Below are 27,555 nucleotides of genomic sequence, written 5' to 3'. Positions count from 1 at the left end.
ATGTATTTTGCATGGTTTTAACCCTTGTTAGGTTTTTCTAGAGTGTTAATTATGTATCACACAATGAATTGAAAGTGGGAAGCATGGCTGAACTGCAATTCTAATTAAGTTTTTGCTGCTGAAGTGTGTAGTGTATGATGGTGATTTTCTCCTTCTTTCTCCTCCCTACTCTTGCCGCTGTTAAAGGCTCATGATTTTTGTGGTTATTCATTTTTACTGTCATTTTCTAGCACATGGAGTGTTTTGCTCCTGCACTTGATTAGGGATGTAGTTGTTTGTGCGGAGAGCTTAATATTAGCCGTTACTAGCACACCATGGAAATAAATTCACTCCAGAACCCAGAGCTCAAGATCTGAGTAATTTGAGACTTACTTTAAATCTCCTTGTTGAGTAAAAGTCAATGTCTCTAAACAAAGATGATGACTGCCATCGTCAAGTAGTATAGAATAAATACATAAGCTTTTTATTTTTCATGGTGAAAATATAAACAAGGATATGGTTGCTGCTTTTTAAAATGTAAAAGGGATTAACGACCAAGACAATGTGCTGATAGCAGTTCAGCATTGAACATTGCTTATTATTGTCTTGAATGATTACTGAAAAACTCATGACTCCTGATAGCCAATTGACACCTGTTAAATGACTTGAGACAGAGAAGGAAGCTGACTAAGAGTGTTAAAGGGAAATTACATAGCTAATAAAATTGATTAATTCAGACATTATTAATGACATTATTTTATTGTATGCAGTGTAGTAGTTTTACTGAAAATAATCAAGTTGCACAACGGATGATCTTTTTGCTTGAAGCTGAACAATTTAGGCTTTTTAACCTTCCTACCAGAAAAATGACAGAGGTTTTAAAAATGTGGCAGAATATAATATAAAGCATACTGTAAACCTACATCTGGTCAGCAATCCAAATAGCTACATAAGTTACATATGTATATTGGTATGTGAGATTGCTCTATAAAATATCTAGTGGAGTTTGAGCGTTTACAACTCATGAGAACATGAGGTTAAGCTATGTAGGGAAGATCAGATTTAATGAACTAATTCAAGATGTAACAGGATGCAGTTTGAGCATCATACTTAAGGCATATTATATTCTGTCATACTTAATAAGATAACCTGTATAGTCTACTGAGCTTTTCTTTAAGAGGAGATGTATTTTAGATATGTGCTTGTGACCACCCTTTAACCACAATTGGTTGCCTACATTTTTTCTCTCTCTTTTTATCACTTATTCTACTTAGGAGATTTAAACACTAGGTTTAAAATATATAGTTTTCAATTTATTGCCTTCTCTTTGCGGCTTTATCCCTGCACATCTGTTGTTATTATGCCCTTTTCTCTAGTCACAGAGATTTAGTTGTCAGAGGTGGCTTTGCATTACATACACCATAAAATTAATTTACCAAGAGACCTAGGATAGCATGCTGTTACACTAAGCAGACTGTTAGCTAACATCCCCTTTCCTACTATCATTTTTGTCTACTGATTGTGGACTTCAACAGTTCTGGGAAAAAGAAACATTTGTTTTCTCCCCAGTCAGGCATGTATGGCTCCATTCAGGTACTTTTTTATTAACTTTACTTTGACTGGCAGAATTGCTCTCTGAAACCCCGCAGAGTGGAGCAATGACCGGCGACAACTGCTGATGAGTTCAGATCTACTCAATAGTAGATTTTTCTGCTGTTTAAGTCCATCGACAACCTGCTTATGACTCCAGCAGATGTTTCTTCTGTTTCAGACCAATAGAAACCTTATGGTCTCCACTTGTAATCCAACCTCTGCAACGTTCCCCATTTTACACCCTTTCTCCCCCTTATCAACTCCAACCAAAAAACACCTTAAGTAACATCTGGAAACTTCCACTTCAGATTTTAGATTTAATTCAGTAAAACAAAAGTGCAACAGTATTATTTGTGTGATCTAGGCACTTTGGTATGTTCTTAATTGTCTTTGTCTTAGAGGCATCTGTAGGCATTGTTTGATTGCTTTGGTCTCTAAGGCCTTCGCAGTTCTCATCAAGCCACATGTTTCTGTCTCAGGTTAGGATCACTGACCCCCTCTCTGTAACATGGTTTCTGAGAGCTAAGAAATAGCTTTACAAAGGAATGCTTATGTGGGGATTTAGTGGGGTCCAGTAGAAATACATCAAAGGTAATCTTAAAGAAGGAACCTTCTCTATGGTGCTTTGTCTTTTTTATATTCCAAAAGGTCATTTGTTAGCCAGCTGTGCCAAAAAAGGCCTTTCCTGAGAAGTTTACTGTTGTTATTTTTTACTTTTTGATTACAATAACTCTCTTATCCCCAAAACAACAGACTAAAGAACAATAAACAAATACAAAAGGAAAAGGAACAGCTCATCAATAACAAAGACCTGCATTTGGAAGCTGTTAGTTTACTGACTCTCACATCTCATTCCAAGCAAAGCAGGAGTCCTGCAGAGAAAGGAATGCAAAAGATATGAATATTATAAAGATTGTAAAAACTCAGTATTTGGTTGGTAGGGACACTATAACTTGGTATGGAAAATTGAGCTATAAAGTGCAACATACAGGAGGACAGTCTCCCCATCACCCTGTTCTCCCCCCACCCCCCAACTGCTGCCTGTTGTGATATGGAGAGGGAATTACTTCAAGTGTTTCAAACTCAGTGAAATGTTGTAAGACAGATTTTTCCTTGGAATAAAGCAGAATTTTTTCCTATATTTAAAGTTTAAATTTTGAGGTTGGGCAGTGCAGAGGAATTGATCTACATAACAAATAGGAAACCAAATAGAGGCTAGGTATAACCTTTGAAAACCATATCAAGGTAATCTCTAACACCAGTAGTGCCAGTCCAGAAAGCTAACTTATTTTTGTTTTCTTCCAAGATCTAGTTTTTTATTATTATTTTCAAACTATGAGTGCAAAGCAGACACTAACCATAGATACTGAAACTGTGCAATTTGGTGTAATTATATTCCCCCCCATAGATTTAATGAAGGACTTTTAAGTACAATTTATCTTTGATAAATAGTCCCTCTGCACAGAATGTTTATTAGATTGACAGCAGAATGCACTCTGCTAGCTTTTTTTCCATGCCACTTATGACTCAGACGAATTTTAATAGGAGCAAAAAGCTTTTATTTGCTCTGTAATTTCACTTAAGGATCATATCCTTCAGAAACTGGCAGACACTTGTATGTCTTGATTGCAACACACACACTCGAGTAAAGAAACATACATAAGATGTTATTATTTGACCTGTCACATTGTCGCAATTCTACTTGCAACTTATGTTATCAAATCTCCTCTAGGCATCCTTTCCCACCCCCACAAGTGTGCATATGTGCGCGTGCACACTTTTTTTAAGGGAGCCTGCGAGCAGCGCAGTACAGTAAATTTAGTCATTTGTGCAGAAAGGCAAATAACTTATTTTGTTTTTGAAAATGTACACGCCACACTCTGATATCATGATGCCAGCAGGATGCTTTGAGTTAAAGCAGCTTTTTATATACCAAGTGGGTGCAGGTTCAGATGTGCAGTATCAATCGTACTCAAGTATTTTGGTGAGAGTCTGAAAATCTCCCTGTGATGGGTATGGCTTCCCTTATTGCTACGGCACATGACTAAATTTGGACGTTTTATTTGTTTCATGTAATGTTTGTTTCATGTTTTGGGTAAGTTGCAAATATTTTCCAACCAAATGGTTAAGCTGTTCACTGCACATGTTCCATGTATCTGGACAGCATTTATGTAGGATGATAACCCTCTGTTAAAACCAGACAATATGTATCTTCAGAAAGCTGCTTTTTAAAGATTTCACTGCAGTTAATTAGCTTGCAGTTATTTTTTCTGAGTAACCCATTTGACTCCCTGTAGAAGCGGAAGTTAGATTCCCCTTTACCTTCAACCATAAAATAATCTGTGTTCTTTTGTATAAAAATGAAAAGTAGAGAGACTCAATTTAACAAATAATTATTTCAGTAGAAAATATACTTTTTAAAAGTGAGGTATTCAACTTTATCTCATCAAAATACAAATTTGAATTTTAAATGCACTTCAGCCTACAACACTTATTATTGCAACCTTTGTTTAAATTATTGATGAAGTGCGATGCTGTTCTTCACTCTCAATTGATGTTGGGAGATTAAGGAGTTTCACACAGAGACCTGCTGCCATCTACTGGATTTCTACATTCATTTTCACATGCACTGCATGCAGCATATTTGAAGAAAAATGCCCACAACTCAATGAAAGTGTACACAGGTTTTTAAGAACTAAAGTAAAAAGGGAAATTGACCTACAAATCTACATGGTTCCAGAAGGGTTTAATTTAAAGGGATGCTTTTAGATAGTTCAGGCCCAGGTGTTTTGGTTTTATTAAATTAATAAAACACAAAAGAAATAATTTTTTTCTCTTTAAATTAGACAAAAACAATTAAATAGTTTAGGTTGGACAGGGCACGTGACTGTTATCCTGTGGGTTTCCATTCTTTCTTACCCCACACAGAACTACAAATAGGACATTTCCCTGCCTTGTTTGCAACTCAAACATTGCATCATTATACTTGTACATGATAGTATGGAAGTGAAATTGTCTGATCTCTTTTGATTGCAAAAACTGAATGAAGTGTAAAATGCAAACATTGAAAAAATAGTACAAAGTAAAGTAATATTTAAAAATCAGTCATTGTTAATAGTCTGATGAGACTGTGGTAATACAGGGCCAAGTTCTAATTCTGCTCAGTTACACTGGTTTGTATCTTAAATTATTCCGTTTAATCCAGATAGAAACCAAGGTAACTCAAAGTAGGATCTGGTGAGAAAAAAGATATTTGTCTTTTTAAAATTATTTTAACATTTTAATCTTTTTTTCCCTTTGGGGTGGAAAAAAGAACCTGAAATGTGTTAACCTGATTTTTAATCTGACATTGCCCTTTTACTCAGTGCTGCTATCTTGGATTGTCCTGTATTTTTATTTTTTCCCTATACCCAGCTAGTGAAAATTATTACCAGGATTCCAAACTTCAGACAATATACAGTATAGATAATGTGTGTATAATATAAAAACATCTCGTAAATCATCATAAAAATAATATATCAATGTAAGCTTTTTAGATCATTACAAAGAATTCACAAGAGACACAAAATTAAATATTTTAAAACATTTTTCTTTTTGTCCGTAAGTACAAGTTACGAATACTGACCAAGCTTGCTGCAGAGTTGAGTAAGTACATGCCAGAGAAAGCAGTGGAGGATACAACCAGTATTTTGAGATCACCAATGCCTGGAACAGTGGTGGCAGTTTCCGTTAAGCCTGGAGACTTGGTAAGAAAGGCACTTTTGCTATATATAATTTTATACTATATTCCACATAGTTTCCTCCCCTGTATAATTGAAAGCCTGAGCCTCCTTTATAGGACTTTCTTTTGTAACATTGTCTGTAGGGTATGATTGTGTGTGTGTGTGCATTATTTGCTTCTTTTTAATTATCGGTTGTTTATTCCTCTGTTTAAACTGTAATCTCAAAAAGCACATTTCAAATTACATTGGGGTTGGGGGAACTGTCATAGTTGGGTAAGGGCAAAAGCTCATCTGAATAACATGCTATCCTGTAACAAATGCCCTGGCAGGAAGAAACTTTTGTTGATTGTGGTAGGGGAGTTTGCTTGATTTTCTGCCATCGACCAATTCATGACCTTCGTGTTTAGGTGAAACGAAATAGATGTTAATGTGTCCTGAGGAAGAGTTACTTGCTTAAAAAAAAAAAAAAAGCTGTGTTGTCATTTAGTATTATGACAGGAATAATGTGATTTAAATATTCTTTAAGGGAGCATCCCATGCTAGGTAAGAAATCCCTATAGGGGATTCCTTCACCCTGAGCAAGGAGCAAAAGTCTAGGTGGTGGAGGGTAACAGGACACATCACCATAATATAGGGCAGGCCCGCCAATGCGCGGGGGGTTTCCCAGCAGCCTGGCGATTTTAAAAGGGGCCAGGCCATGGGCAATGAGGTGAAAGCTTCCCCTTGGGGAGGCTTGCTCCCATCCCACCTCTTCTGCCCCGGCCCCTGCCTACAGTCCCCGCCCCACTCGCGGCCTTGTCCTGCTCCACCAGCACACCTACCCACTTGGTTCCCCTCCTCTCTTCCACACTCTCCTTTCCCCACTTGACTTCCCCACAGCAGCGCCCCCCTCCCTCCTCAGCCCCCTGCCATTTCTTGCCCGTGTGATCCCTCCTCTCCTTCCTCACTTGCCCCCTTGCCACATCCCTCCTCTCCTCCGGCCCCCCCACTCCACCCCCGCAGCTGTTACTTGCCAGGTGGGGGAAGGGAGAGGATGGAAGAGAGGAGGGGGACCAAAGTGATGGGAGGCAGGGATGCAGGGGGGAGGGGGCAGGGCCTGGGGTAGACTGTGGGCGAGGCTGCGGGTGGAAGAGGAGAAGCCCGGAATTCCTGTCTGCAGGCCTGTTTCAGAGTGTTTCCATTCTTCACTGCATCACACACAACTAGCAAAAAACACACACATGATGGTTTACAGTTACATATAGGTGCTTTACCTTACTCAGTTTTGTGTCGCCTTCGAGCACAATCATGTTACATAACATTATATTTCGGAAGGGACTTGAATCTCATCCAGTTTACAGCATTGAAGGCAGTGGTGTTATACTGGCTTAGTGGACATTAGAGTTAAGCAACACAGGCCTGAGTCTAAAGTGCTTAGTACTGTTATTGTTTAGACAGTGCCAATAAATATATATGTGACACTTTACGGACAAATAGAAGATCATGGTCCCTGAATGTATAATATAAGGGTACATCTATACAGGGAAAAAAAGACCAGCAGCAAGTTTCAGAGCCTGGGTCAACTGATTTGGGCTTGTAGGCCTTGCACTGCCGGGCTCAGAATAGCAATATAGACACTCAAATTGGGGCCTGGGCTCTAAAACATGGTGAGGGAGGCAGGTGTCAGAGACCAGGCTCAATCCTGGGCCCGATCATCTACATTGCTATTTGTAGCCCCACAGCATGAGTCCCATGACCCCGAGTCAGTTGACCTGGACTCTTGAGACATCTGCCATGGTTGGTTTATGTAGATGTAGCTCCAGTGTACAATTCTGATTTCAGTGAGAAGTTGAGTACAAACTGAATAAGAACCCAAAATTACTACATGCTTAATCTTGCTGTAAAATGGGGGTGAAGCATCATATAGTGATTTGTTTACACATTTCCATGCTGCTTTCTCTGCTTTTACAAAGCATACATATGGATATTTCTCTCGTTGATAGGAAAAAAAGAGAGAGGAAGTAAAAGCTCCAGGTACAGAGATTGAGAAAACTGGTCTCTATATATTGAATATTATTATCTTATGTTAATTTGCATGCGTGTGTGCATGCGTGCGTACACAAAATCTGAATTGATTCCAGTTTGGTAAAAATGCAACCGAGAGGAAAATTCCACTGTCATGTGGCAGAGGTAGGAATATTTCTTGACTGTTGTAATTGCTTTTTTATGTACACTTTTAAAAACTATTGAATTAACTTAAAATTAACCTATTTCACCACTGAATCTTAACAAACGGTTATGCCTGGGGAGTAACTTTGTGCACAGGAATAGGTCCATGGAATTGAGCTCGATTACTCACTTGTGTAAAGAGACTTGTGTGGCAGTGTCTGCAGGATGAGTCTTGAAGCACTCTGATGCCTCTCTCGCAAGCTGTCAGAAAAGCTTATTAGTAAATCGGGTGTTTACAGAAAAGTATTAGCAATCTGTCAAGAATAAAAATGGTCAGTTGTTAATAGTTAACAAAACAGCTAGTCTTGAGATCTGCCTAAAATCTGGTTAGAAAACTGACTGCTTACAACTGATTCATCTCATCATATGGAGCGTGAAACCCTCCGCTTCTATACAGAGGCGGTAAGAGTTGCATAGTGAGTAAGGTACCAAGCAAATATTTGTTTTTCTGGGAGGAAAGATAATGTTTTCAAGGTAGTTCAATATTTCAAGACTGAAATGTTTTTACTTTACACTTTTGATTGATAGTATAAATGGAATGGATTTTAAAAAAGCTAATTCTGCTAGATGTTATAAAATGTTTTCCTTGCCTCTGATAAATATTTTGTGGTCTGGCAGGAATAGAACCATGGGGGGATGGGGCCATGGCCAAGGAATTAAAACCTCCCTGTACAAATCCACAAATGGTGCAGTGCAATAGAGTACAAGTTGTTAAATAATGTGTGGGGATTTTTTTCTTCCCTTCTCTCCTGCCGCTTTTGCTGGAGGCATTGAGTGGCAGAGCACTTGAACAGCATAATCTCTGTTCTGTCGACCTGAGCTTGTCAATGCTAATTGTGTGGCTTTAATTACAAAAACACATTTGCGTTATTGGAAAGGATTTAACTTAAATCCTTCCTTTCCAGGACTAGTGTCAAAAACTTGAAAAAGGAGCTGAGGTGGTATCAGCTATCTGCACTGAATAAGCAGTGGGATGGTGTGATTCAGATTACATGTCTTGGCTGTCCATCAGAACTAGGTTCACTCACTACAGCTGTTCAAGGCACGATGAACGGGGAACTGTAGCTCTCTGATAAATACAAACCTTTTTGTCCCACTGCTTGAATGTGTTTTTATTTTCCCTGTTTTTCAGGCTGGCTAAAGAATTTAAGTCGTCTTTGTATTTTCAGCTGTATTTACCAGTTAAAATTGTAATGGTGTCTGAAAACAATGCGCTGGAAACCAGGGGAAATGAGATGCTGTTCCTTGTTTCATTTAGGTTATAGCTATTATGAATAAAACGACATTGTTGTTAGTTTTTCCAAGATTTAACTTGTGAGCTATGCTAAATGTTATTGGAAGATCATATAACAATCTCTACACCAGTACAGTGCTCACAAAGAGATTATTTGAGACTTTAATAGCATTGGGAGCTAGTCTACATTAGCCATGCTCCAGAGGTAACTTTACAATAGAAAAGAAACTCCTAGTGAGGGGGTACATCATCTTTGTTTGAATGGCTGCATTTACAACTGTCTTTATTATCAGCCATTTAGTTATAGGCTGCTTTAGTTGGCCAGGTAAAACAAATAGTGTTTTTTAGTTTCTCTCAGTGCGTCCTTAGCCAAATGAGAAGCCAATCATGGTCTCTGTTAGTTTTCGTCAGATTTATAACATTGTCTTTCAATAAAATAATGTTCTCTCTTGGCTGCTATTTATGAAAAATGCTTTGGGCTGCTGAAGCATGATAGAAGACTGTGTGACTGTGCTCCAGCGAGTCTGATAACCAGTTTTCACTTCTGCCAAAAAAGTAGTGCACATGCAAGAAATTCTTTTTCTGTTGGCCAGAAGTCTGCCCTGCTAGGTTCCCACTAGGGGAAAGCGCTACTTGTCCTACAAAGAGGAGTAGGATTTCTGTGAATTTTTTAGCTTTATTATTATCTTCTTCTTTCCTAACCATTTCCCCCACGTTATCTGAGAAATGTAATTACATGTCACTTGCTTGTCACTGGAAACAGTTAAAAACCAAAGTAATGTGAACAACAAAAGCATTGTGAATTTGAAAACTCCTTGAATGAGAGAAAGATAGTATTATTTAGGAGATGAGTCTTCAATTTAGCCTTAACTTTTATATCTTATTTGTAATGATAGCACTGTCTCTCTAGTAAAGCACATCCATTTTAATTTTCTGTGGAAGGGGTTATTATAAAGAAGTACATATGATAATGAAGCCTGTTGTTAAGAGATCATTTGATGTAGTCAAGATTCACGACATTGGCAGTGTTAAGTGAGACAGGAGAGGTTATACACAGTCCAAATCATAGACTAGGGATTGATCCTACTTGCATTAATTTCTGTGGAAGCACAGTTAGCCCCCAGGTACAGATTGTGTACATTGCCATCTTCATAAACCTCCAGTAAAATGCTACAGATTGGCCCTCTGAAAATATAATACTTTTACTTCCTCAATTTTGCATGTATTTGAAATACAAACTTTTTAAAAATGCAGTAACTAGGAATGTGGCATTACTAAGACAAACACTCTTCAGTAAGCTAAGGCCTGCGGAGTTGGATAAATCAGTTTAATTCTTTTCTTTGGGCATCTACAAGTATATACAAAGAAAAGTGACTGTGGATAAAATATCCAGTCACTATATGGATTTATTTTTTATTTTATTTGTTTGTATATTATTATAGTCATAAGATCATTGTTACAGGTTTCTTAGTTTTTTAAATGGACATTTCTCATTTAACAATACTACCATGGTTTTCAAAGTGAGGCTGTAATGTGCAACTTCTGCTTGAATAGCAGAAGTCTGTCAATTGAGAATGCACCAGACTGTGATTTTTTTTTTCTACTAAAATATTAATGTATTATGGAATTTAACTGACTTGAGTAATTTCAGAATTAAGATAAAATCCTAAGGATCATTAAAACTGTTAAAGTGAGATGTGTTGAGTAAATCATTCTGCAAACATCTTAATGCTGCTAGGCTAGAAACGAATTGGGAGATTTTATTTTAAATTGAATTCAAATTCTCTGCCAGTTAAGTTGTAGATAGCTCATTTCAAATTCCCTTTTGTTTTATAATAAAGCATTCAGCTCTGTAACTTAAAATTTTAAAAGTCTAGAAAAAGGCTTGCGTGGATTACAAGAATGTCCAGTCAGAGGTTTAACTTTAAAATATTTACAAGTGAAAACACAAAACCTCGACATTTCTGCCCCCCATGCACATATACCCCTCATTACATTGTAAATTCTTGTAAAAGAAGAGATTGGGTTTTTTATGTTACCTGTTGCTTTTCACCACTTCACTTGTAGTTTCAAACCTGATTTGCAATTCAGCTCCAAAAATCTAAATAAAGTATTTTTTTTTTTTTTTTTACTGTATGCCCATAATGATAATTATGCTAGCTGGGGAAGTAACCAAAATGGAAAACAGAAGGAATGTGATTCATTATTTAATTTATACCTTTTACATAGAAATGTATTATGTTATTCAATAGACCAGAATATTTCATAAACCATATACATTTTCCACTCCAGTTCTGAATAAACTAAAGGTTGTCCCCAGTTTGTGGGTATAATTATTCTTTTCTGTGTTCAGTTTTTCCTTTTTTCCTGTGCAGTGTTCCCAATGTGGATCTTAGCTGTATAGTTCTGTAAAATATAAGTTATGAACTTGATCAAACATGATCAGAACTCTCACTTGCCGTTTATGATTCTGTACATTTCATTGTAGTTGCTTTGTGTTTGTTATAAGAAAAATTATTGGTAAACTGAAGCTGAAACCATTTTTGCAATTTCAGAAAAACTGTAACATTCAAATAGCAAAAACACTCCAATATTCTCACCATTCTGAGACCACAAGGCAATAATTAGAGTAACTGATTTTTATATTCTGATTTATGCTAATAAGTGTCTACCATTTCAAAATATATTACTTGTTAAAAGTTCGTTGTTTTATGTAATATTTATATTGACCTAAGATTGCATTCTTCTATATACATTTGTGTTTAATAATTTTATTTATATTTCTTTATGTAAACACACAGATTGAAGATTGTTTCAGAGAGAGTTTTATTAAAGGTGAAATTTTATTGTAACAATAAGAAACAATTCAGAAATAATTAGAAGGATTTACTAAAAAAATGTTCAGGTACCTCTAAAATAATGGTGGATATTTTTTATTTGTTTTGAAATCTCATATGACTTTTACCAAATTCATAAGCATTTTTAAAAGATCCACTGATAAATCAAAATATTTGGGTCTAAAACAGAAACTGGCCTTTGTCTTAGGCTGTCAAGTCCATGTATGTGGGTAGCATAACTGCTACCACCAAAATACATATATAGCACAACATCAGGTTCCCCCAAAAAGTTTAAGACATTTCTGAAATCTTTGGGAAAACTAGTATTTGGGATAAGTGGAGGTGCAATGACCAGTGCTAACTGCTGTCAGGAGGACATCACTGACCTTCTGTTAATCAGAGGTCAGAAAATCTGGGATGTGCTATACCTATGTTCATTCATTAAAGGAGTGTGGCATAAAAAGTTTAATAATCATCTGTCAAGCACTGTTAATTGCTGCTAATTATATTTTCAACTCTATAGCTTCTGTTTCCAAGTTGATTTGGAAGGAAGGGAAAACCTGCACTAATTATTTTACACAGATTTGGACAACATCAAGGAATTTCAATTGCTGCTCACCCAATTCCTCCTGATTTGTTTTCTACTTAAGTGCTTGCTGCCAGAATGCCAACAAGTCATAGAGAAAGAATATCAAGGAAGGGCAATGATACCAAAATGGACTATGTTTAAAAAAAAAACAAAAAACACTGAGCATTATTTTCAAGCACTTGCTAATACCTCGGTACACAAAAGGAACACCGCTTTATTGTGCCATATATAATGCTCTTGCAACCATAATGATTACAAGTTGTATGTGTTTGTAAGAATTTTGCAAGAGTATATACAATATTTTGTAACTTTAAGGTTGCTTGCGTGTTGCTTCATTATTGCATAGTTTCCCCTTGTCTGCTCTCAATATATATAAATATGTGGGGATGCGAGTGTGAAAATGATGGGAATATTGAGGGATATTTACCAGCCTCTCTCTCGGTCTCAGAAAGGACACAGGATTAAAATCAGATTCTGACTGCGCTTTTAAGCAAATCAGAGATGCTTTTTGCTTGTGGCTGTTACTGGGCATTTCTTCCGATCTAAGAGTCTTAAAATGTATTGCCTTCAAGCACCTGTGTTCTAAATATAATGGTATTAAAAATTGTAATTGAAGGATTTTCACTTTTGTAGACAAATCAGCAGGGTTGATATTGATCCATCTTTTTAGGGAGCCACAGTGCACCAGAAGGTGATACTGTAGAGGGCCCCGCAAGCCCTCTGAGCCTTCTGTCTAATTTGGCAGAAAAACACAGAATGTAGGACAACAAAAGAACTATCCTGTTCCATAAGAAATCTTCATCCGCCCACCCCCTTCTCTGGAAAAAAAAAAACAAACTTAATTTTTCAGCTGCACACAATGATTTGGTGCTCACTGTTGCATTGAACACAGTTGCTGTCAGAACAGGCAGGAAACAGTTTTCTTTTAATTGCTGAAATCATTCGGAAATGCTTCATGCACTGCTTCTATACAGCAGATGCTGTGCATTAATTGGCCTGTGTAGGACTGACCCAGGGTTCCTTGCAGTGGGCCCAATTTTAGGCAGAGGGTTTAAATAGCTTATTTATTATTTTGTATAACCTGGCATACATTATGTGTGCTTGCACGTGTTGTATTCATGGTCTGCAGTTTCTAATGTCATGTGGGTTTCAAAACCTGTGTTTCTTTGGTAATGTCTGAGCAGCGGTAAGCTCTAAATACCATCCATCAGAAGCTAATTTTTTATCCAGATACACCAATGACTGATGAACCTGTCTTTTGTATGAATGTTTAGCACAGTAGAAAGCCATATGCCACTGGCACTGGTTCCTATGCATCTTTTACAGTTGCTAGAGAGTCAATTTAAAAAAAATCTCCTGCATTTACATCCCTTTAGTCTTTTATTTATTTATCAGTTAGCACTTTCTAACACAGCTCTATATTTTAACAACACCAAGGGTATTTTGGGTCTCTTAAAAGCAATCTGACTACTACTCTCATTTTCTTTATCAGAAATATTACTGCTCATCCTTAATAGGGAACCTTGTTTTGTTACTCCCCGTCTGTTCAAAACAGACCGTAGCCCATTAGAAGGTCCTCCCTTGTGTGGGAAGACCACAGCTGTTACTGTAAATCTCATCCAGTAACTGTATCACCCCCATTTTGTGGCTCTGAAGGATGAAATTGAGAAATGGAATACTGTGCAGTCATCCTTTACATCTCCAATTTTAGGCCTTTGCACATCATTTTCATGCTTTTATTCCAAATCAAACAACATTAGTGAGCAAAACCACCTTCTGCTAAATGTCTAACATGAAAGGTAGCTTCTATAATCTTAATTTTTTTAAAATAAGGAAATTCAAAAAAGTAAACTTCGCCCCCCCAAAAAAAATCTTTGTGAGCTCAAGTTCATTCAGTGTTTGAAATCCAAAAGGAAGGTAGATGCCCAAGATGCAGCACATTCTATTAAGTTTCCACAGAGATAACGAGAGCCGAGCTTATTTCACAAACACAACTTAAAAAGGGTTCTGTTTCTTTAAATTTTTGTGAAAGAAGTGGATCTAACTTCTTATGAAGGATATTGGGGGCTTTAATCAAAAATAAGAAGTGGTTTAAATCATTAGCACAACAAAGCAAACTATAAGCTTGAAGATAAAAGTCTCTGGGGAAAGAGTCCTCTGAAAATAAATGGGACTTGATAGATTTCCATATCATTTATAACTTCCCTTAATTACACTTGGAAGACTTGCCAGTAAAACTGGAAAATTGGCAGCCTATATCCATTATAGTAATTTTGCCGACCATGGCAAGCAGCTGGCTTTACTGGATTTTATTTCCCATCACTTACAATTAATCATCAGCTGGAGATGTCTGAAACTCTTCAAAATGTAGCAATACTGTGTGACATTCAGGCCTCCTTAAAATGCTAAAATCTGCTGAGTAAATGGGGCTGAGTTTTCCTTCAAGCTAACTCATTTTGGTGCAAGGCAGGCTGCTGCTTAATGAGTGCCACTTTGATAATCGGATGCGAATGTGAACCTTGACCCTATGTCAAAGGAGAGGACGCAGTAAGCTGGATGAAAGATACAAGATTCAGATCTACAAACTTTACACCAATTAGACATAGAGTGGAGAAATACATCAGTGCTGATTGGGTTTATCAAAAAGACTTGTGGGACTTGTGACCATTTCGTAAGCCTAACATTGAAGACATCCTGTCACAATCATTAAGTCTTTATCAAATGATTCACAAAAGTCTTAGAGACGTGTACTATACTCACAAAGATCTCTCAGTAGTAATGCCCTCAGATGTGAGTTGTCTTATTGTACCTCTGAATTTTAAAGAGCTATCTCTGGGAGTACAATTAATCCTTATTATGTTCCTCCTGTATGCATAATGAAAATAGTTTAAGGCTGCTACTTTTCAAGTTCCACTTCCACTCCTCGTCATGAATTATTTGGTTAGAAAAACACTGAAGACAGTTCCACTTATTGTGTGTAATCTTCCTTAAAGATTGGATAAACAAGACCATAAAGTCCCTAAATTGTAAAAAGAATTAAAATGGTATTTGCTATTCCTAAATTTCATATCGGGATTGTTAGAAGCAGTTGGATATTAGGTTCCCCTTCTCTTTAATTCTTTTCATTTTTGAATCTGCTTAAAAAATAAAAAATGAATTTGAAAAAGTGAACCATTGAAATGGTCAGTGTTCCACTAAACATGCATTCTAGAAATTAAATCTAATCTGTTCATTTTTGTATTCATTCACATTAAGCCAAGCTATTTAAAGGCAGATTTTATAAAGCATAAATCTATTAAAACAAAACAAAGAAACTCTTTAGTTTTTGTTTTTGTTTCTTTTAAGAAAAGGAACAAATTCATCTGAACTAGTGCAAACTAATCAGGATTTGGGGTTTATTTATTTATTTATTTGTTTGTTTTGACAGATTTGGGGCATCACTGATCCCTCCCTATAAATTTAAAATGTGAAGATGATTGTGAATGAGAATTGGATTTCATTGGTTTAACATACATAGAGAAGAAACAGCATATGAAAAAAAGCATAGTGCTTTAAAAAGTCCCGATTAATCCTTAAATAAGTGAGGAAGGAAGAAATTGTACACACCACTAAGATCTTCATTTACAGGCTACATAATACGGACAGGCTAAAGGACACATAATTATGTAATGAAAGAAATTGGACAAAGCCCAAAAGAGTGAAAGAAAATAGAGGGATATAAATGCCTAATTTTAGAATTGGACAATGAAAGGAATCGTAAAGATTTAATGTAAGAATAGTGATTAAACTTCTGTGCTTAAGTGACATTTTCACCTGAATAGTTTTAAACAAATTGCACATTATCCAAAGTACTGTCACAGCATTTTAACTTCAGGTACCTATCAAAAGTGCACTGCTTTCTAAATGAATAAGAATACTATATGTTGACTAAGGTACTTTGTGTGTTGGATTTTTTTCTTCATAAAGACTAATTCTTTTATTGCCATCCCTGTTAACACATATCTGTATCAAAACACAAAAATACTACATTAAATTTGAGGCACCAAAACAGAAGCCAAGAAATTCAGAACATAGATTCTCACTCATTTCCATCCATTTGCACTGCAGTACCTGAGGTGCACAGAAACAACTCTACTTAGCATTTATATATACATTTTTAAAGATGTGCGTAAACATTAACTGATTAATGTGCAGACTATTTGACCAAGTGATCCATTTTGCAGACTGGGAAACTGAATCGTGTAGGGTTCGGGACAGCTTGTGTGCCTGCAGTTAGGCACCAAATCCAGATTCAGGCCCCTAAATGTCCAGATTTTCAGAGCTCAAGTAGCCACAGCTCTCACTGACTTCACTGATTTAGATGTCTAACTTTGAGAACTCAGGTTTGAAAATTGTGGCCTAAGCGATTTGCTCATGGTCACACTGTGAGTCAGTAGCAGAGCTGGGATTAGCATTTATGAATTCCTGGAGCCTAGTTCACAGTCACTGATTGCAGTACGTTTCTAAGAGTGCAGTTGTGTAATGGTCTTAAATATCTGAATTTTCTTTCCTTAGTAGGTTGGTGTCTCAACTATAACTAAACTGTAATGTGGGTGGGTTTGGTTTTGATTTCTCGTTTGTACTCCCACGAAATCTTCCATGAGTAACTTACCAAAATCACGACTAGTTTTGTTGTTGTTGTTGTTGGTTTTTTTTAAACTAAAGTATATGTTAATAGCTTCCACAACCCTAATAAATTCACTAATAACTCTAGAATTGGCTGGAAGGTCTAGAGCAGAGGAAGGGAATAATAAAGAGGAGGAGTAGGAAGCAGAGAGAACTGCTAGAAAAAGACTAGATAGGGAGAGTGGACGACAAAAGTTAGATAGAGATGGAATAGAGAAGAAATAACTGGTAATAAACAACAAGTGTTTGATACCATATGTAGAATCTCAGGGCGTTAAAGACTTAAACTGGTCACCTGACTCTCATGATGGAATTTCTGTATTTGCAATGTTTCATATTCATTGTTTAGCACACTAGTTAGAGGGTTCTTAAAGCAAATATTATGTGCTCTTATTCCAAAAATCCAATACTGCTAAGTCAAGTCTGTCAGAGAGAGTGCAGAAGTTTCTTTTAGTCTAGAAATAATGAATCTCTCTCTGACTTGCCTCAGGATCCTGTCTGTTTCAGCATGGGATGAGTTGATGCTTTGTAGCCATTGTTTAAAAATACAGTTAATTCCAGCCAAGAGGAGATGCATACCTTGAATACATAATTTCATAAGAAAAGTTTGACACTCAAAATGTATTCATATATATGGTCTCTTTGCTGGCTGCCCTCCTACCTGTCTGTTGGATGGTACACCCTCACTAACTGGTCCTAGGATATATACCAGGTGAGACAAGCAACGTGCCCAACACGGCATCACTGTCAAAGGCATGACTACTGGAGCTTCATCCAAAGTGTAAATCTGTTGACTGCCATCTCCAATAATCATCATCACAGGGTTTCCAAAACAATTCTTGTAGTCTGTGGATTGTGCCAGGGATGAATTTGGACCACATTGTTCCCCCCTTTTACTCCCCATAAACGGGTAATCTGCATAACAAGGATAAAAACCTCAAGTGGTTTATTTTCTTTGTGCAGCATAGTCAAAGGTACTGAAGAGAGAATCTGACTCCTGGCCATAGTTGGCCCAGAAGTAGAGCTACACAGTGGGTTGCTTATGACCTTGAGCTTGCATATGTCTGTTAGCAGAGTGCAAATAAGCAGAAAGAGGAAACTTGTTTCCCTTTAAGACACATCAGCTGTGGTGAAAATTGTCCTTTTGCCTCCAAGAGCCCTCAGATAAAAATTGGTGTTTCCCTCTAAGAAGTCCAAAGTCATCAGCTACCATCCATATAATGACATGTGCAAATATGTGCCGCCTTGCTCTGCACTAGTCAGCTGGGTATTGTCAAAGGCCCTTGTCTGTGCTCCATAGGACTAGTGCCAAGAAACTTATTGGCTCCTGAATCAGGATTAGTATCCATATGGATCTGAGCCAGGGAAGTACAGCAGTGGCTCCACAGTCAAAAACCACACAAATTAAATTTTGTTCTGGCCTTTATTGATGGCCGAGTGTGATGGCTGTTGTAAAGTGTGAGTTTGGAAAGTTCAAGTTGCAAATGTGGGATTGGAGAGGATCACTTTCGGTTTCTCTTTTCTTCCCCCACTACATAATTGATTCTTTTTGTTTTAATTTTGATTAGCTAAAGGTAACCATGACATGACACACTTTTTGTGGACTTCTGTGTGACATTAATCATTTTATTCTGCAGAAAGATGGTGTAAGTTTAGAGCTTTTTAAAGTCTTCTATCCTCATTTTTGTATTGCTTTAATTTTACCAGGTCTCAGAAGGACAGGAGATTTGTGTAATTGAAGCTATGAAAATGCAGAACAGTCTGATCGCTGCTAAAAGTGGCAAGGTATGCTTTGTCTCATCTTTTTAAATTGCATGTAACTTGTCAAATTGGACAGAATTTACAAAAACAATAATAAGAGAGAGGAGGGTTGTGGTAGTTAAAGTAGTAGAAGTGCAACTGTTCTTCCTTTTCTAGATCTTTCAAAATGAGGTGCCTTTAATTTTTAACGTTTACATCTGCCTGGAAAGCTGTTAAATAGTTACAAGTCTTAGAATACACAGTATGAAGTGGTTTTACAGGCTGCAAAAAATAAATGTAAATGTGTTCTTCAAAATGATTTGTTCCGTAAGATAGAGCCATTCAGACTGTATTGAAGATGTTGCAGCCAGTTCTCCAAAGTCCATAGAGCAGTTAAAAGATGTAAGGTTTTTTTGCAATTAAATGCAAGTAATTTCACATTGTCTTGCTACTTGGAACAAGGTATGGCAAATACTTCAGTAGTGTAGATGAACAGCATTTACCGTAGAAGAGACTATTGCTTTAAAAAAAGTAACATAGGAGTGAGAACGAGCATTTTTTGATGAGGTGGTTAAACGTGTAGGGTCCAGAATTGTTCTAAGCTCTTTACGGACATACATTACGACAGATCCTGGCTGCAAATAGTAAATAATCTAAGACCTCAGTCCTGCAAACACATACATGCTTAACTTCATGCACTGTGATACTAGCAGTTCCAGATGGAGGTAAACAAAATACAGGCAAGAGAAGAGAGCAGCATGAACTGTTTTCTCATTCTTTCCTGTTTGCCTATTACTGTAACGTTGTCCCTTGATTATTAACCTCTTGGTATTAATTATTTTGCTATAACAGCTTGCTTATTTTTCTTCTATATTTATTACTTTTCATTTTTAATATTTGTAGTTTTAGTCTTGATCTTTACTTATTTGTTTCCCCTTAATTCTCATTTATTTACTCATTTTTTAAACCATTTCTCAAATTGCGGTTGTTACATAAACCCTATTGTCCGTCTTTCTTAGTTTAAATTAATCTTTACATGTTCACACCCTTGCCTTCGCTCTGATTGGCTATGGGGGTCACAATGTGAAACAATCTCTGAGCTTCCTCCCTGCCCACCTCCTGCTAGTAATAATCTTCTATTCCCTATGTCCAGATGCCCTTACCTCCTGCATATGGGTAAAATTTGGCCTGTACAATGGCCCTATATGTCATTTATGTCCCTCTTATACCTTTAAAGTAGGATTTAAGTACGGTATAAGCTCTAAGTGGTCTCCTTGTATACCCCCACAGCATCATTTTGCTATTAGAAGTCTCCATTTTATAATATAATGTAATTTGAGAAAAATAAAAAAGTGGGATGTGAATAGACTGTTTTACTAAGTCAGTTTATTAAAGCTATTAGATGAATATAAATAATATTCTAATGCGGAAAAAGACATGGTCAAACATTCTAAAATTCAGAGTTATGGTTCCCACAGCAAATGCAACTTGACGCCTTTGTGGAGATGGCGTGTTTTGATAGTGTTGGTGCTCGACTAGGTTTTGTCCATTTGAATGTAGTTCATGCAGTTCAATTCCATTGTCTTCAGCTGGAAGATGTTCAGTCTCCTTTTTTTCCTCTGAATTTTCTTCCACATCTAAGACCTGCTTTTATATTCTTACCTGCTAAAACAAGTAATGGTTTGGTTTTATCTACTTTTAAAACTGAAGAAAACCGATTTAGAAATAAAAATCTGTTTTAAAAAAATGCCATCGTGTTCTTGTCAGTGTAGGGTCTTCAACTACTACTACATGTTGAGCTCCCCATATTGAAATAAAGCATCCTCTATACTCTGCAATCCCATATACTGGGTATGTAGGACTGGTAAAAATAAGTAAAATAAAAAACATTCAGGGAACTATGACTTTGTGAACATGAGAATCAACTTAAATATACAATTGCATTTATTTGACAACTATGATTCCTTGACTTTTTAACCTTTTTATTTTTACTTATGGCACTTTTTTTTTTAAAGGAAGTGTTAAGAGACAGTGATGTTCTGAGTTGTTCCTGACATCTCTCTGTGGTAGAGTTAAGGTTGTGGGGGTGTCTAGCATAAAACATCACCTTAAGATAATGAAGCACTTTGAGATCTACTGATAATGTGTTAGGTATTATTACAGTAGTATTACTGACTTGGCAATCCATCATTTATTCTGTGTATGTACTGTATGTTTTGGCATATGCTTTAATATAAGTGGTGCAAGCTAAAGAACTCAAAGCCATGTTTTCAGGGAAGATTTAATAATAATTTCCACCTTCACACTGTAGGTGAAAGCTGTGCACTGTAAAGCTGGTGAGACTGTTGGGGAAGGAGATCTGCTCGTGGAACTCGAATGAAACCTGCTTCCTTCCAGTCGTCATACAGTTCAATTAACTCTTTATTTCCATCCATAATGTAAAATAAAAATAATAGAGGAATGTGTAAAACACACATTCATGTGCAGCAAATTTTATACAGTCTTATTTATTGCATAAGTGGGCAAGAGTGACATTCTCTATCCAGCAGACAGATATTAAGACTGCCAATGGATCTGACTTTTATTTCTATAAATATTTGTACATATAAGATTTGTAATTCTCCTCTGATTTTCAGTATCAAATACAAATCAATAAAAATTGAACATTTCTGCTTAACTAAAAGCCTCTGTAAATATATATATATATATTAAAGTAGATAACATTCAACTTCAGCCACTGTAATTTCAAATCATGCATGAGCCTCATTGTACAAAATAGTTAGTAAAAATGAAAGAGTAATCAGTGAGCCAACAGAGCAATTTTCCCTATACAATAACTACTTAGTGCTTGATTTCTGCTCAAATGCATTGTAACTGGTAGAATTCCTTAGAATTTGAAGCCTCTAGATGTAGAACATTTGCTGCATTTTTTTGTCTTGGTGGTGTAGACTTGTTCCACATTTTCCAATTTGCAGATGTATAGACACTTTCTGTCATTGGTCGATGCTATAAAGGAAGAGAAGCAAGTCTACATCCCGAACTGCTAAAAAATGAATTTATATATGTCTCCAGTAATCTTTTCAGGTTCTTACAATGCTGACAGAACTGTGATGCCTGGTGAAGAACCCCACATTTCTCCCCATTACCTCTAGAGCATCAGGCCAGATGAGGTGGTATTCAAGTGAATTTTGTGTAGAACATTTTCAATTTATTTGAAATGAAAAGAGTATTTGCTTCAGATTTGTGATTATCTTGTACTAAAGGGCTAAAGGCAGTGTGATCGAGTGCTTACTGAACATTATTACCAAATGATAATGTATACTGCAGCTTTACAAGCACAAGAATTGCATTACTTTAGTCACTACAAATAACCAGAAGCAAAGAAAGTTGTACATCATCTGAAACTACTTTGAATTATCATTGGGAGTTGGATCTTTGTTTAGTTTTAGTCAGGATTCTGAAGAAATTATACTCTATTCCAAACATACCACTGTAGATAGTGGCTACTGACCTTTTACCAGCAGCATCCCTGCTCTCTTGAACAGCAGAGATCACTCTGACAGTAAACAGGTCCCACAATCTGCCATGAAGCTGTCTAGGTAGTTCTGCAGAGATTTCTCTCCCCTCCTTCCTCCACACGGTTACAAGAATGCATTAAACTCTATGCCTGCTGTGTGCAGCTCCCACAAACCTGGTTGTTGCATTCTCAATCCAAGTGTTTAATCCCATGGGCCTAATTCTGTCATCAACCCTGCTCTGGACTGTACTGCTACCCAAGAATAAGTCCCTAAGAGGGGATTAGAGGTTTTTTGTTTTGGTAAAAATGCCACCAGTTTCTCTCATGGTGTCTTTAGTAGTTAACCATAATAATTACTAGGAAGATCTCATCCACCTAGCCAGCATGCCAGGGGCCCTTCCATAAAATGGATGAAAGGTAAAATTTTCAAAATCATTTAAATGACTTAGTCAATAGGATTAAGGTACCTTACATTTTCAGTTGGAGATTTTCCCCAAAGGCCCACTTTTCTTGAAATGTTTGATCCAAGAGGTATTTTCATTTCAGGGTGAAAGTGTAGTTAGAGCCTCACTAGTGGGCTATTTCCACTCAGTTATTAGACCACATGGCCAAACTGGAGATATTCTGGTAGAGAGTACTTCCTTGATTTCTGAGTTCCTTTTACCTCAAGCCCTGAGTGATTTGCCCAAAGCCACAGAAAGAGGAACCTAAGTCACTTAAATGATTTTGAAAATTTTACCCTTCATCCTATTCTCAAACCACTTTACTTTGTCAAGCATCACTATCCTTTAATTCAATATTCTACAGTGTATCCATTCCAGTATCCTAGTTTTAGAGCACTGTATGATAAAGTTCCCAGCCTGCTTTATATATTGAGCAAGAAACCCCCATGAGAATCTTCAGATTTCTGGTAAAAAATGTTTTCAGCCCTTACAGTTTTGAAAAAACCTTTTAAGTATGACTGAGGCTATGAGGCTATGTCTACACTGACGGTGGCAAAGTCACCACTGTCAGATCAATTTATCTGGATCGACTGAGTGGTCAGTGAAGATCTGCTCAGTCGATTGAGAAGTCGAAGTACTAAAACCACTAGCTCAAGTGGCGTAGTGCTGCGTCGACGGAAACGCAGTTCCCATCAGCGCAGTGCAATGAAGACGGCACGCAGAAGAGAAGCACAGAAGTCGACGGGAGTTATGCAAGTTTTGCATACTTTGCGTAACTTCTGTCGACTGCCACCAAATCGCCGAGGTAAGTGTAGACCAAGCCTCAGTGTAGATCTGTGTCAGACAACCTGAAATAAAAGCCCTCTCTCTCAGTGGCCTATTTAGAAGTACCTTGTATAATTTTCCCAAGTGATGCTGCATGCAACAATGTTACAATTAAAAATTGAGTTATTTTTCCCTTGATCGGTGTGCAACTCTCCCATTGTCCTCAGTGGGATATTGGCGGTGGAGCGCAAGTTGGATAGCCTTGATGTTACATTTTCAATGAGGTTCCTTGCAGTGGGGATATTCTACATTTCACACACATGCATCCTCCCCACTTTTATAGATTTGTATAATTCATGTAACATTTGCTCTGTGAATGATACATGCAAAGTAGAGGACCTACTAGGTTTCAAGCAGCAAAAGGAAAAAAAGAGGAACTAAATCGTTTTTTAACAAACTAAATGTTTCAAGGCCTTTGGGTATTTTAAAAATAAAGGTTTTTGCTTAGAAAAAGCAGTTCAGTTTTCATAGAGTTGTGATTTTTGCATTAAAGATTTCCTAGAAACTATTAGCAAAGTAATTACTGATACAATAGCTCATAACAGCTCCTATCTGTTATAAGGTATTGGGCGGCTTTTTTAAAAGTCCCTAAGCACAGATTTACTCAGACTGTAATGGCATCAAAAGTGCTGGTATGATCTAGTGGGACAAAATAAAACATGATTTTAAATTTAACTCCTATGCATTCTCAAGATTTTATCCTAATACAAGCCCAGTGGATCTTACAAAAGTTATTACAATCAAGTTTTCTGAATTTTGTCTATTAAAGCTCAGTTTGCTACGCCACACAGTGAGATTATTCTATTTTCAGTCTCTAATTCTCTTTACTACTTTTTCTATCATTTTTTTTTTCTTACAGCACTTGACATTGATGTAGTTGTTTTCTTTTGAAACGTTTGCTGACAGTTGTCATGCAGTAATCTGAGCTGTTTTTCCAATGTACTGAAAATCAGCCACATTTCATTATCTGCTGTTGCAGTAGCATTACTGTTTAACCAGTCTTACAAAACTGACATGAAATTTTACCAATTACGGTGAAAAATCCTCCTACTCAGCTGCCCTTTTATCTTGATTTTACTAAAAAAAACAAAACACAGCATTGTACTCACCAATCAAGAACAATTATTCATCTTGGCTAAGGGAAAGTAAAATTTTGTCAGGCATGGTGTCAGTCTATATCTCTATGGTAATGGTGTTCGAATAAATTATTTTGCGGTTGGAAAGGTTACAAAAGGTCTTGTTTCAATAAAAGTATTATAGATTTACTTGAGAGAGGATTGTGATCAACATGTGTAGTGCATTTTCTTAAAATACATTGTGTTATCTTCCATTTTTAATCTCTATTTTCACGTAGCACATAAAGACCATGTTTCCCAAAGGAATCGTAATTGTCAGAGTAAGGGAGATTTATCCACTGGGGGTGGTAGGTAGTTGTGCTGTACACAAAGCATTCCATAATGCTGTTAACAGCTGGCCTCTCTTCAGGTGCACTGCTTTTACCTGCCCACTCTACTACTTCAATTCTCACTGGAGTACGTTGATACATGTCTGGGCAACCTTCAAATTCATCAAGGAATTGCAGCATCTGGTCATCAACAAAATAAATCTCTCCAGTCACATGGTGTCCTGTTCCTGGGATGTTCAGCAAAAAAGGAATGTTATATTTTCCTGCAACCACCAAAGGGTATTTCTCCACGGTGCGTCCCCTGCCTTGGAATTTTGCTGTCCCATTGATACTATTTATCATGTGTTGGTAGTTGGGCTGGCCTTTTTTGAGGGTTCCATACACAAAGACATGGGCCATTCTACCTACAGAAGAAACTGAAAGACAAAAATAAGTATTACTAATAATTATATGAAGTTGAAAATTCAGTGTACAATGTGCACTAAGGGTACATGTACAGACAACTATTTCGACATATAACTGAGCAAGGGAATTTTCTTACAATTCCCCTTAAAACATACAAATTGCAGCAGCATCTAAAGTCTCTGTGGGGAAAATTCTATTTAGCTTTTAATTTTCTTTCTTGTAATCAGATTAATGCCTATTTTTTCACTACAACAATGACCAAATTTATTTCTGAACAGTAATGAAATTATATCATTTCTTTGTTCTTTCTTTCACATGAGTTCATGACCTTTGCTACTGCAGTGCTAATGTTACTGAGGTGTGAGGCTTACTGACAAACCCAAAGCAACACTCGGAGTCATTTCAGCTACTAAAACAACTGAGTTACAATTTCCATGTGCTATATCAAAAACAACATGGAAATCCTTCAGTTATGTTCATGTACAATACAGTAGCAGTTACATTTTTAGAGGGTTGGGTGCAGGATGATTTAAGATAGCATTTGATTTACTGGGGGTAGTGATAGAGATGACTGAGTCATGGCCACTTGAGTGCTTTCCACATCAACTGCAGAAAAAAATGTGTGGCTACCCTCACACCACATTTAAGCATCCTTATTTCTATAGCATTATTTCTGCTCTACAACAGAAGCGATACGTTTCACAATGACTGTTTGCATAACTGGTTGTCACACAGTAATACAGTGGCATAGCGTTAGTAAAGTAAAAGCAAAATCCAAGTGTTTGAACACATATCAGGCTATGTTGTCTGACGGCATTTAGATGAGGGGATGACCATAAGGCTTTTTTCTCCCATATGATGCTGTAGGTTTGGTCCCACCATTAAAGCAAGAGCAGATCCTTGAAAATATTTATAGAAGCAGTAACCTCAATATACGGCCTGAGCTCTGGCCTTAGGAAACAGGATGAGAAGCACCAGTGACTTTGAGAGGATTTTACAAACGTGTGCCATTAGGCTCAGCAACAGGAGGAAATGTCTCAAAGTGCGGCACATCAAACGTGTAGTGGCAAAAGCATAGCATGACATGGGGTTGTTTCATGTAATGTGCTAAAAGAATAGTCTGTAACCTAAGCTTTGTGAGTCAGCATTTGTGAATTCAAACAGTGAAAATAAGAAGAATACCAGATTTGTGGGGGAAATGCAGGGAAAAATTAGATCACAAATGAGTCACTGCTAAGGACCTGGTGGACTCATACATTTAGAAAAAAAGTGCTCTGGGATGCTTGTAACAACAATTAAATGACAACCAATTTACAGAATGGAAAGTACCAGAAGACTGTGTTCTCACAAACAGCTACAGCAGAAGTCCTTTTAAAAAAAAAAAAAAAAAAGAGTGAACAGTACAAATGGTATGATTTACACCCATTGTTTGGAGAAAAAAACATGAATTTCAGTGCTCGTGAAAGTGAAGCGGCCTGACTTCAGCTTCTGTAGCAGGTACGTACAGTGTGTGGTGTTCAAGCCCTTCCCAAACGCAGTTCAGCCAATGCACGATAACCTTGACTCATATTACCTTTCTTAGGCCAGTCCAAACTGAACACAGACTGAATAAATTTTCACTTGGTTTTATTTTTGAGTATAACAGTCTGTAGGAGTTAAGGGATGATTTTATGAAAAGGTATTAAAAAAGTAGTGTAGGCCAGTGGCACGGTCTGGCTGGGGTGTTGCGACCCTTCCTCGGGCGCAGGCTCTGAGGAAGGCCACAGCGCCTTCGTTTAGGGGAATAAACAGTGTCTGTTTACAAGTCTTTAGCCCCAGTCCCTGGCAGGCTGGGCTACCAAATGGTCTGGTGCCCCTGGCCCTCAGGCAGGGCAGGCAAAGCAGTCTATGGCCCCCCCAGCCTTCCCACAGATGGGGCTAGTAAAATAGAGCTCAGGATCCTCTGTCTCCCAAATGCAGAGGATAGCACTCCCTCCTGGGGTGGTTGGGGGAGGGGAGCGCAGGCCCACCCAACTCTACTGCATCCCAGCCCAGGGCCTTATCAGTGGCAAATGGCTTTGCCACTGAGTCAGCAGGGCTCCAGCCGCAACATGCTGATGGGGTTTAGCCTCTGACTCAGCCGCTTGCTAGTTGGCTGCCCCTGGGCCACTTCCTCCCACCCTGTCCCTGAGTAACTGCAGGAAGCAGTCGCCTGGGTCGCTGGGATAGGAGGCAAGTGGCAGTCCCACAAGTCCCTCACCATCAACCAGTGGCAGGTCTGGGAACTCCTTTGCGTCATCAGCAGAGGGCAGCTCCTCCAGGTCAGAGAGTCCCAGGGGTTCCTCCAGTCCACAGGGTTTAGTCAGCTCTCGGGGGTCCCCAGCGTTAGGCAGCTCCTCCAGGTCAAGGCCGGC

The 27,555-nt window shown here is 37.6% G+C and overlaps 2 protein-coding genes across 10 annotated transcripts in view; one reads left to right on the top strand and one right to left on the bottom strand.

Annotated features, from left to right (window-relative positions):
* PCCA (propionyl-CoA carboxylase subunit alpha) overlaps positions 1–21,933 on the top strand; it is a 415,109-nt gene extending 393,176 nt beyond the window's left edge. For 3 of the 6 annotated variants that reach the window (XM_067536820.1, XM_067536821.1, XM_067536822.1), the window contains 3 exons: positions 5,178–5,318; positions 18,535–18,612; positions 20,879–21,928. In XM_067536820.1, coding sequence (XP_067392921.1) covers positions 5,178–5,318; positions 18,535–18,612; positions 20,879–20,947 — 288 coding nt within the window. In that variant the 3' untranslated portion in view covers positions 20,948–21,928. Of the gene's footprint in view, positions 1–5,177; positions 5,319–18,534; positions 18,613–20,878 lie in introns of all 6 variants that reach the window. The other 3 variants (XM_067536817.1, XM_067536823.1, XM_067536816.1) reach the window with 2 other exon arrangements.
* GGACT (gamma-glutamylamine cyclotransferase) overlaps positions 16,308–27,555 on the bottom strand; it is a 35,767-nt gene continuing 24,519 nt past the window's right edge. For 2 of the 4 annotated variants that reach the window (XM_067536825.1, XM_067536826.1), the window contains exon 2: positions 24,084–25,173. In XM_067536825.1, coding sequence (XP_067392926.1) covers positions 24,686–25,156 — 471 coding nt within the window. In that variant the 5' untranslated portion in view covers positions 25,157–25,173 and the 3' untranslated portion in view covers positions 24,084–24,685. Of the gene's footprint in view, positions 20,233–24,083; positions 25,174–27,555 lie in introns of those variants that run through there. The other 2 variants (XR_010917771.1, XR_010917770.1) reach the window with 2 other exon arrangements.

The sequence above is a fragment of the Emydura macquarii genome, unplaced genomic scaffold (assembly GCF_026122565.2).
Source record: "Emydura macquarii macquarii isolate MOO-44397 ecotype Brisbane River unplaced genomic scaffold, CSIRO-AGI_Emac_v2 contig_3671, whole genome shotgun sequence".
NCBI lineage: Eukaryota > Metazoa > Chordata > Testudines > Chelidae > Emydura > Emydura macquarii.
Note: the sequence above shows the minus strand (reverse complement) of the source record. Positions and strands in the feature narration are given on the sequence as shown.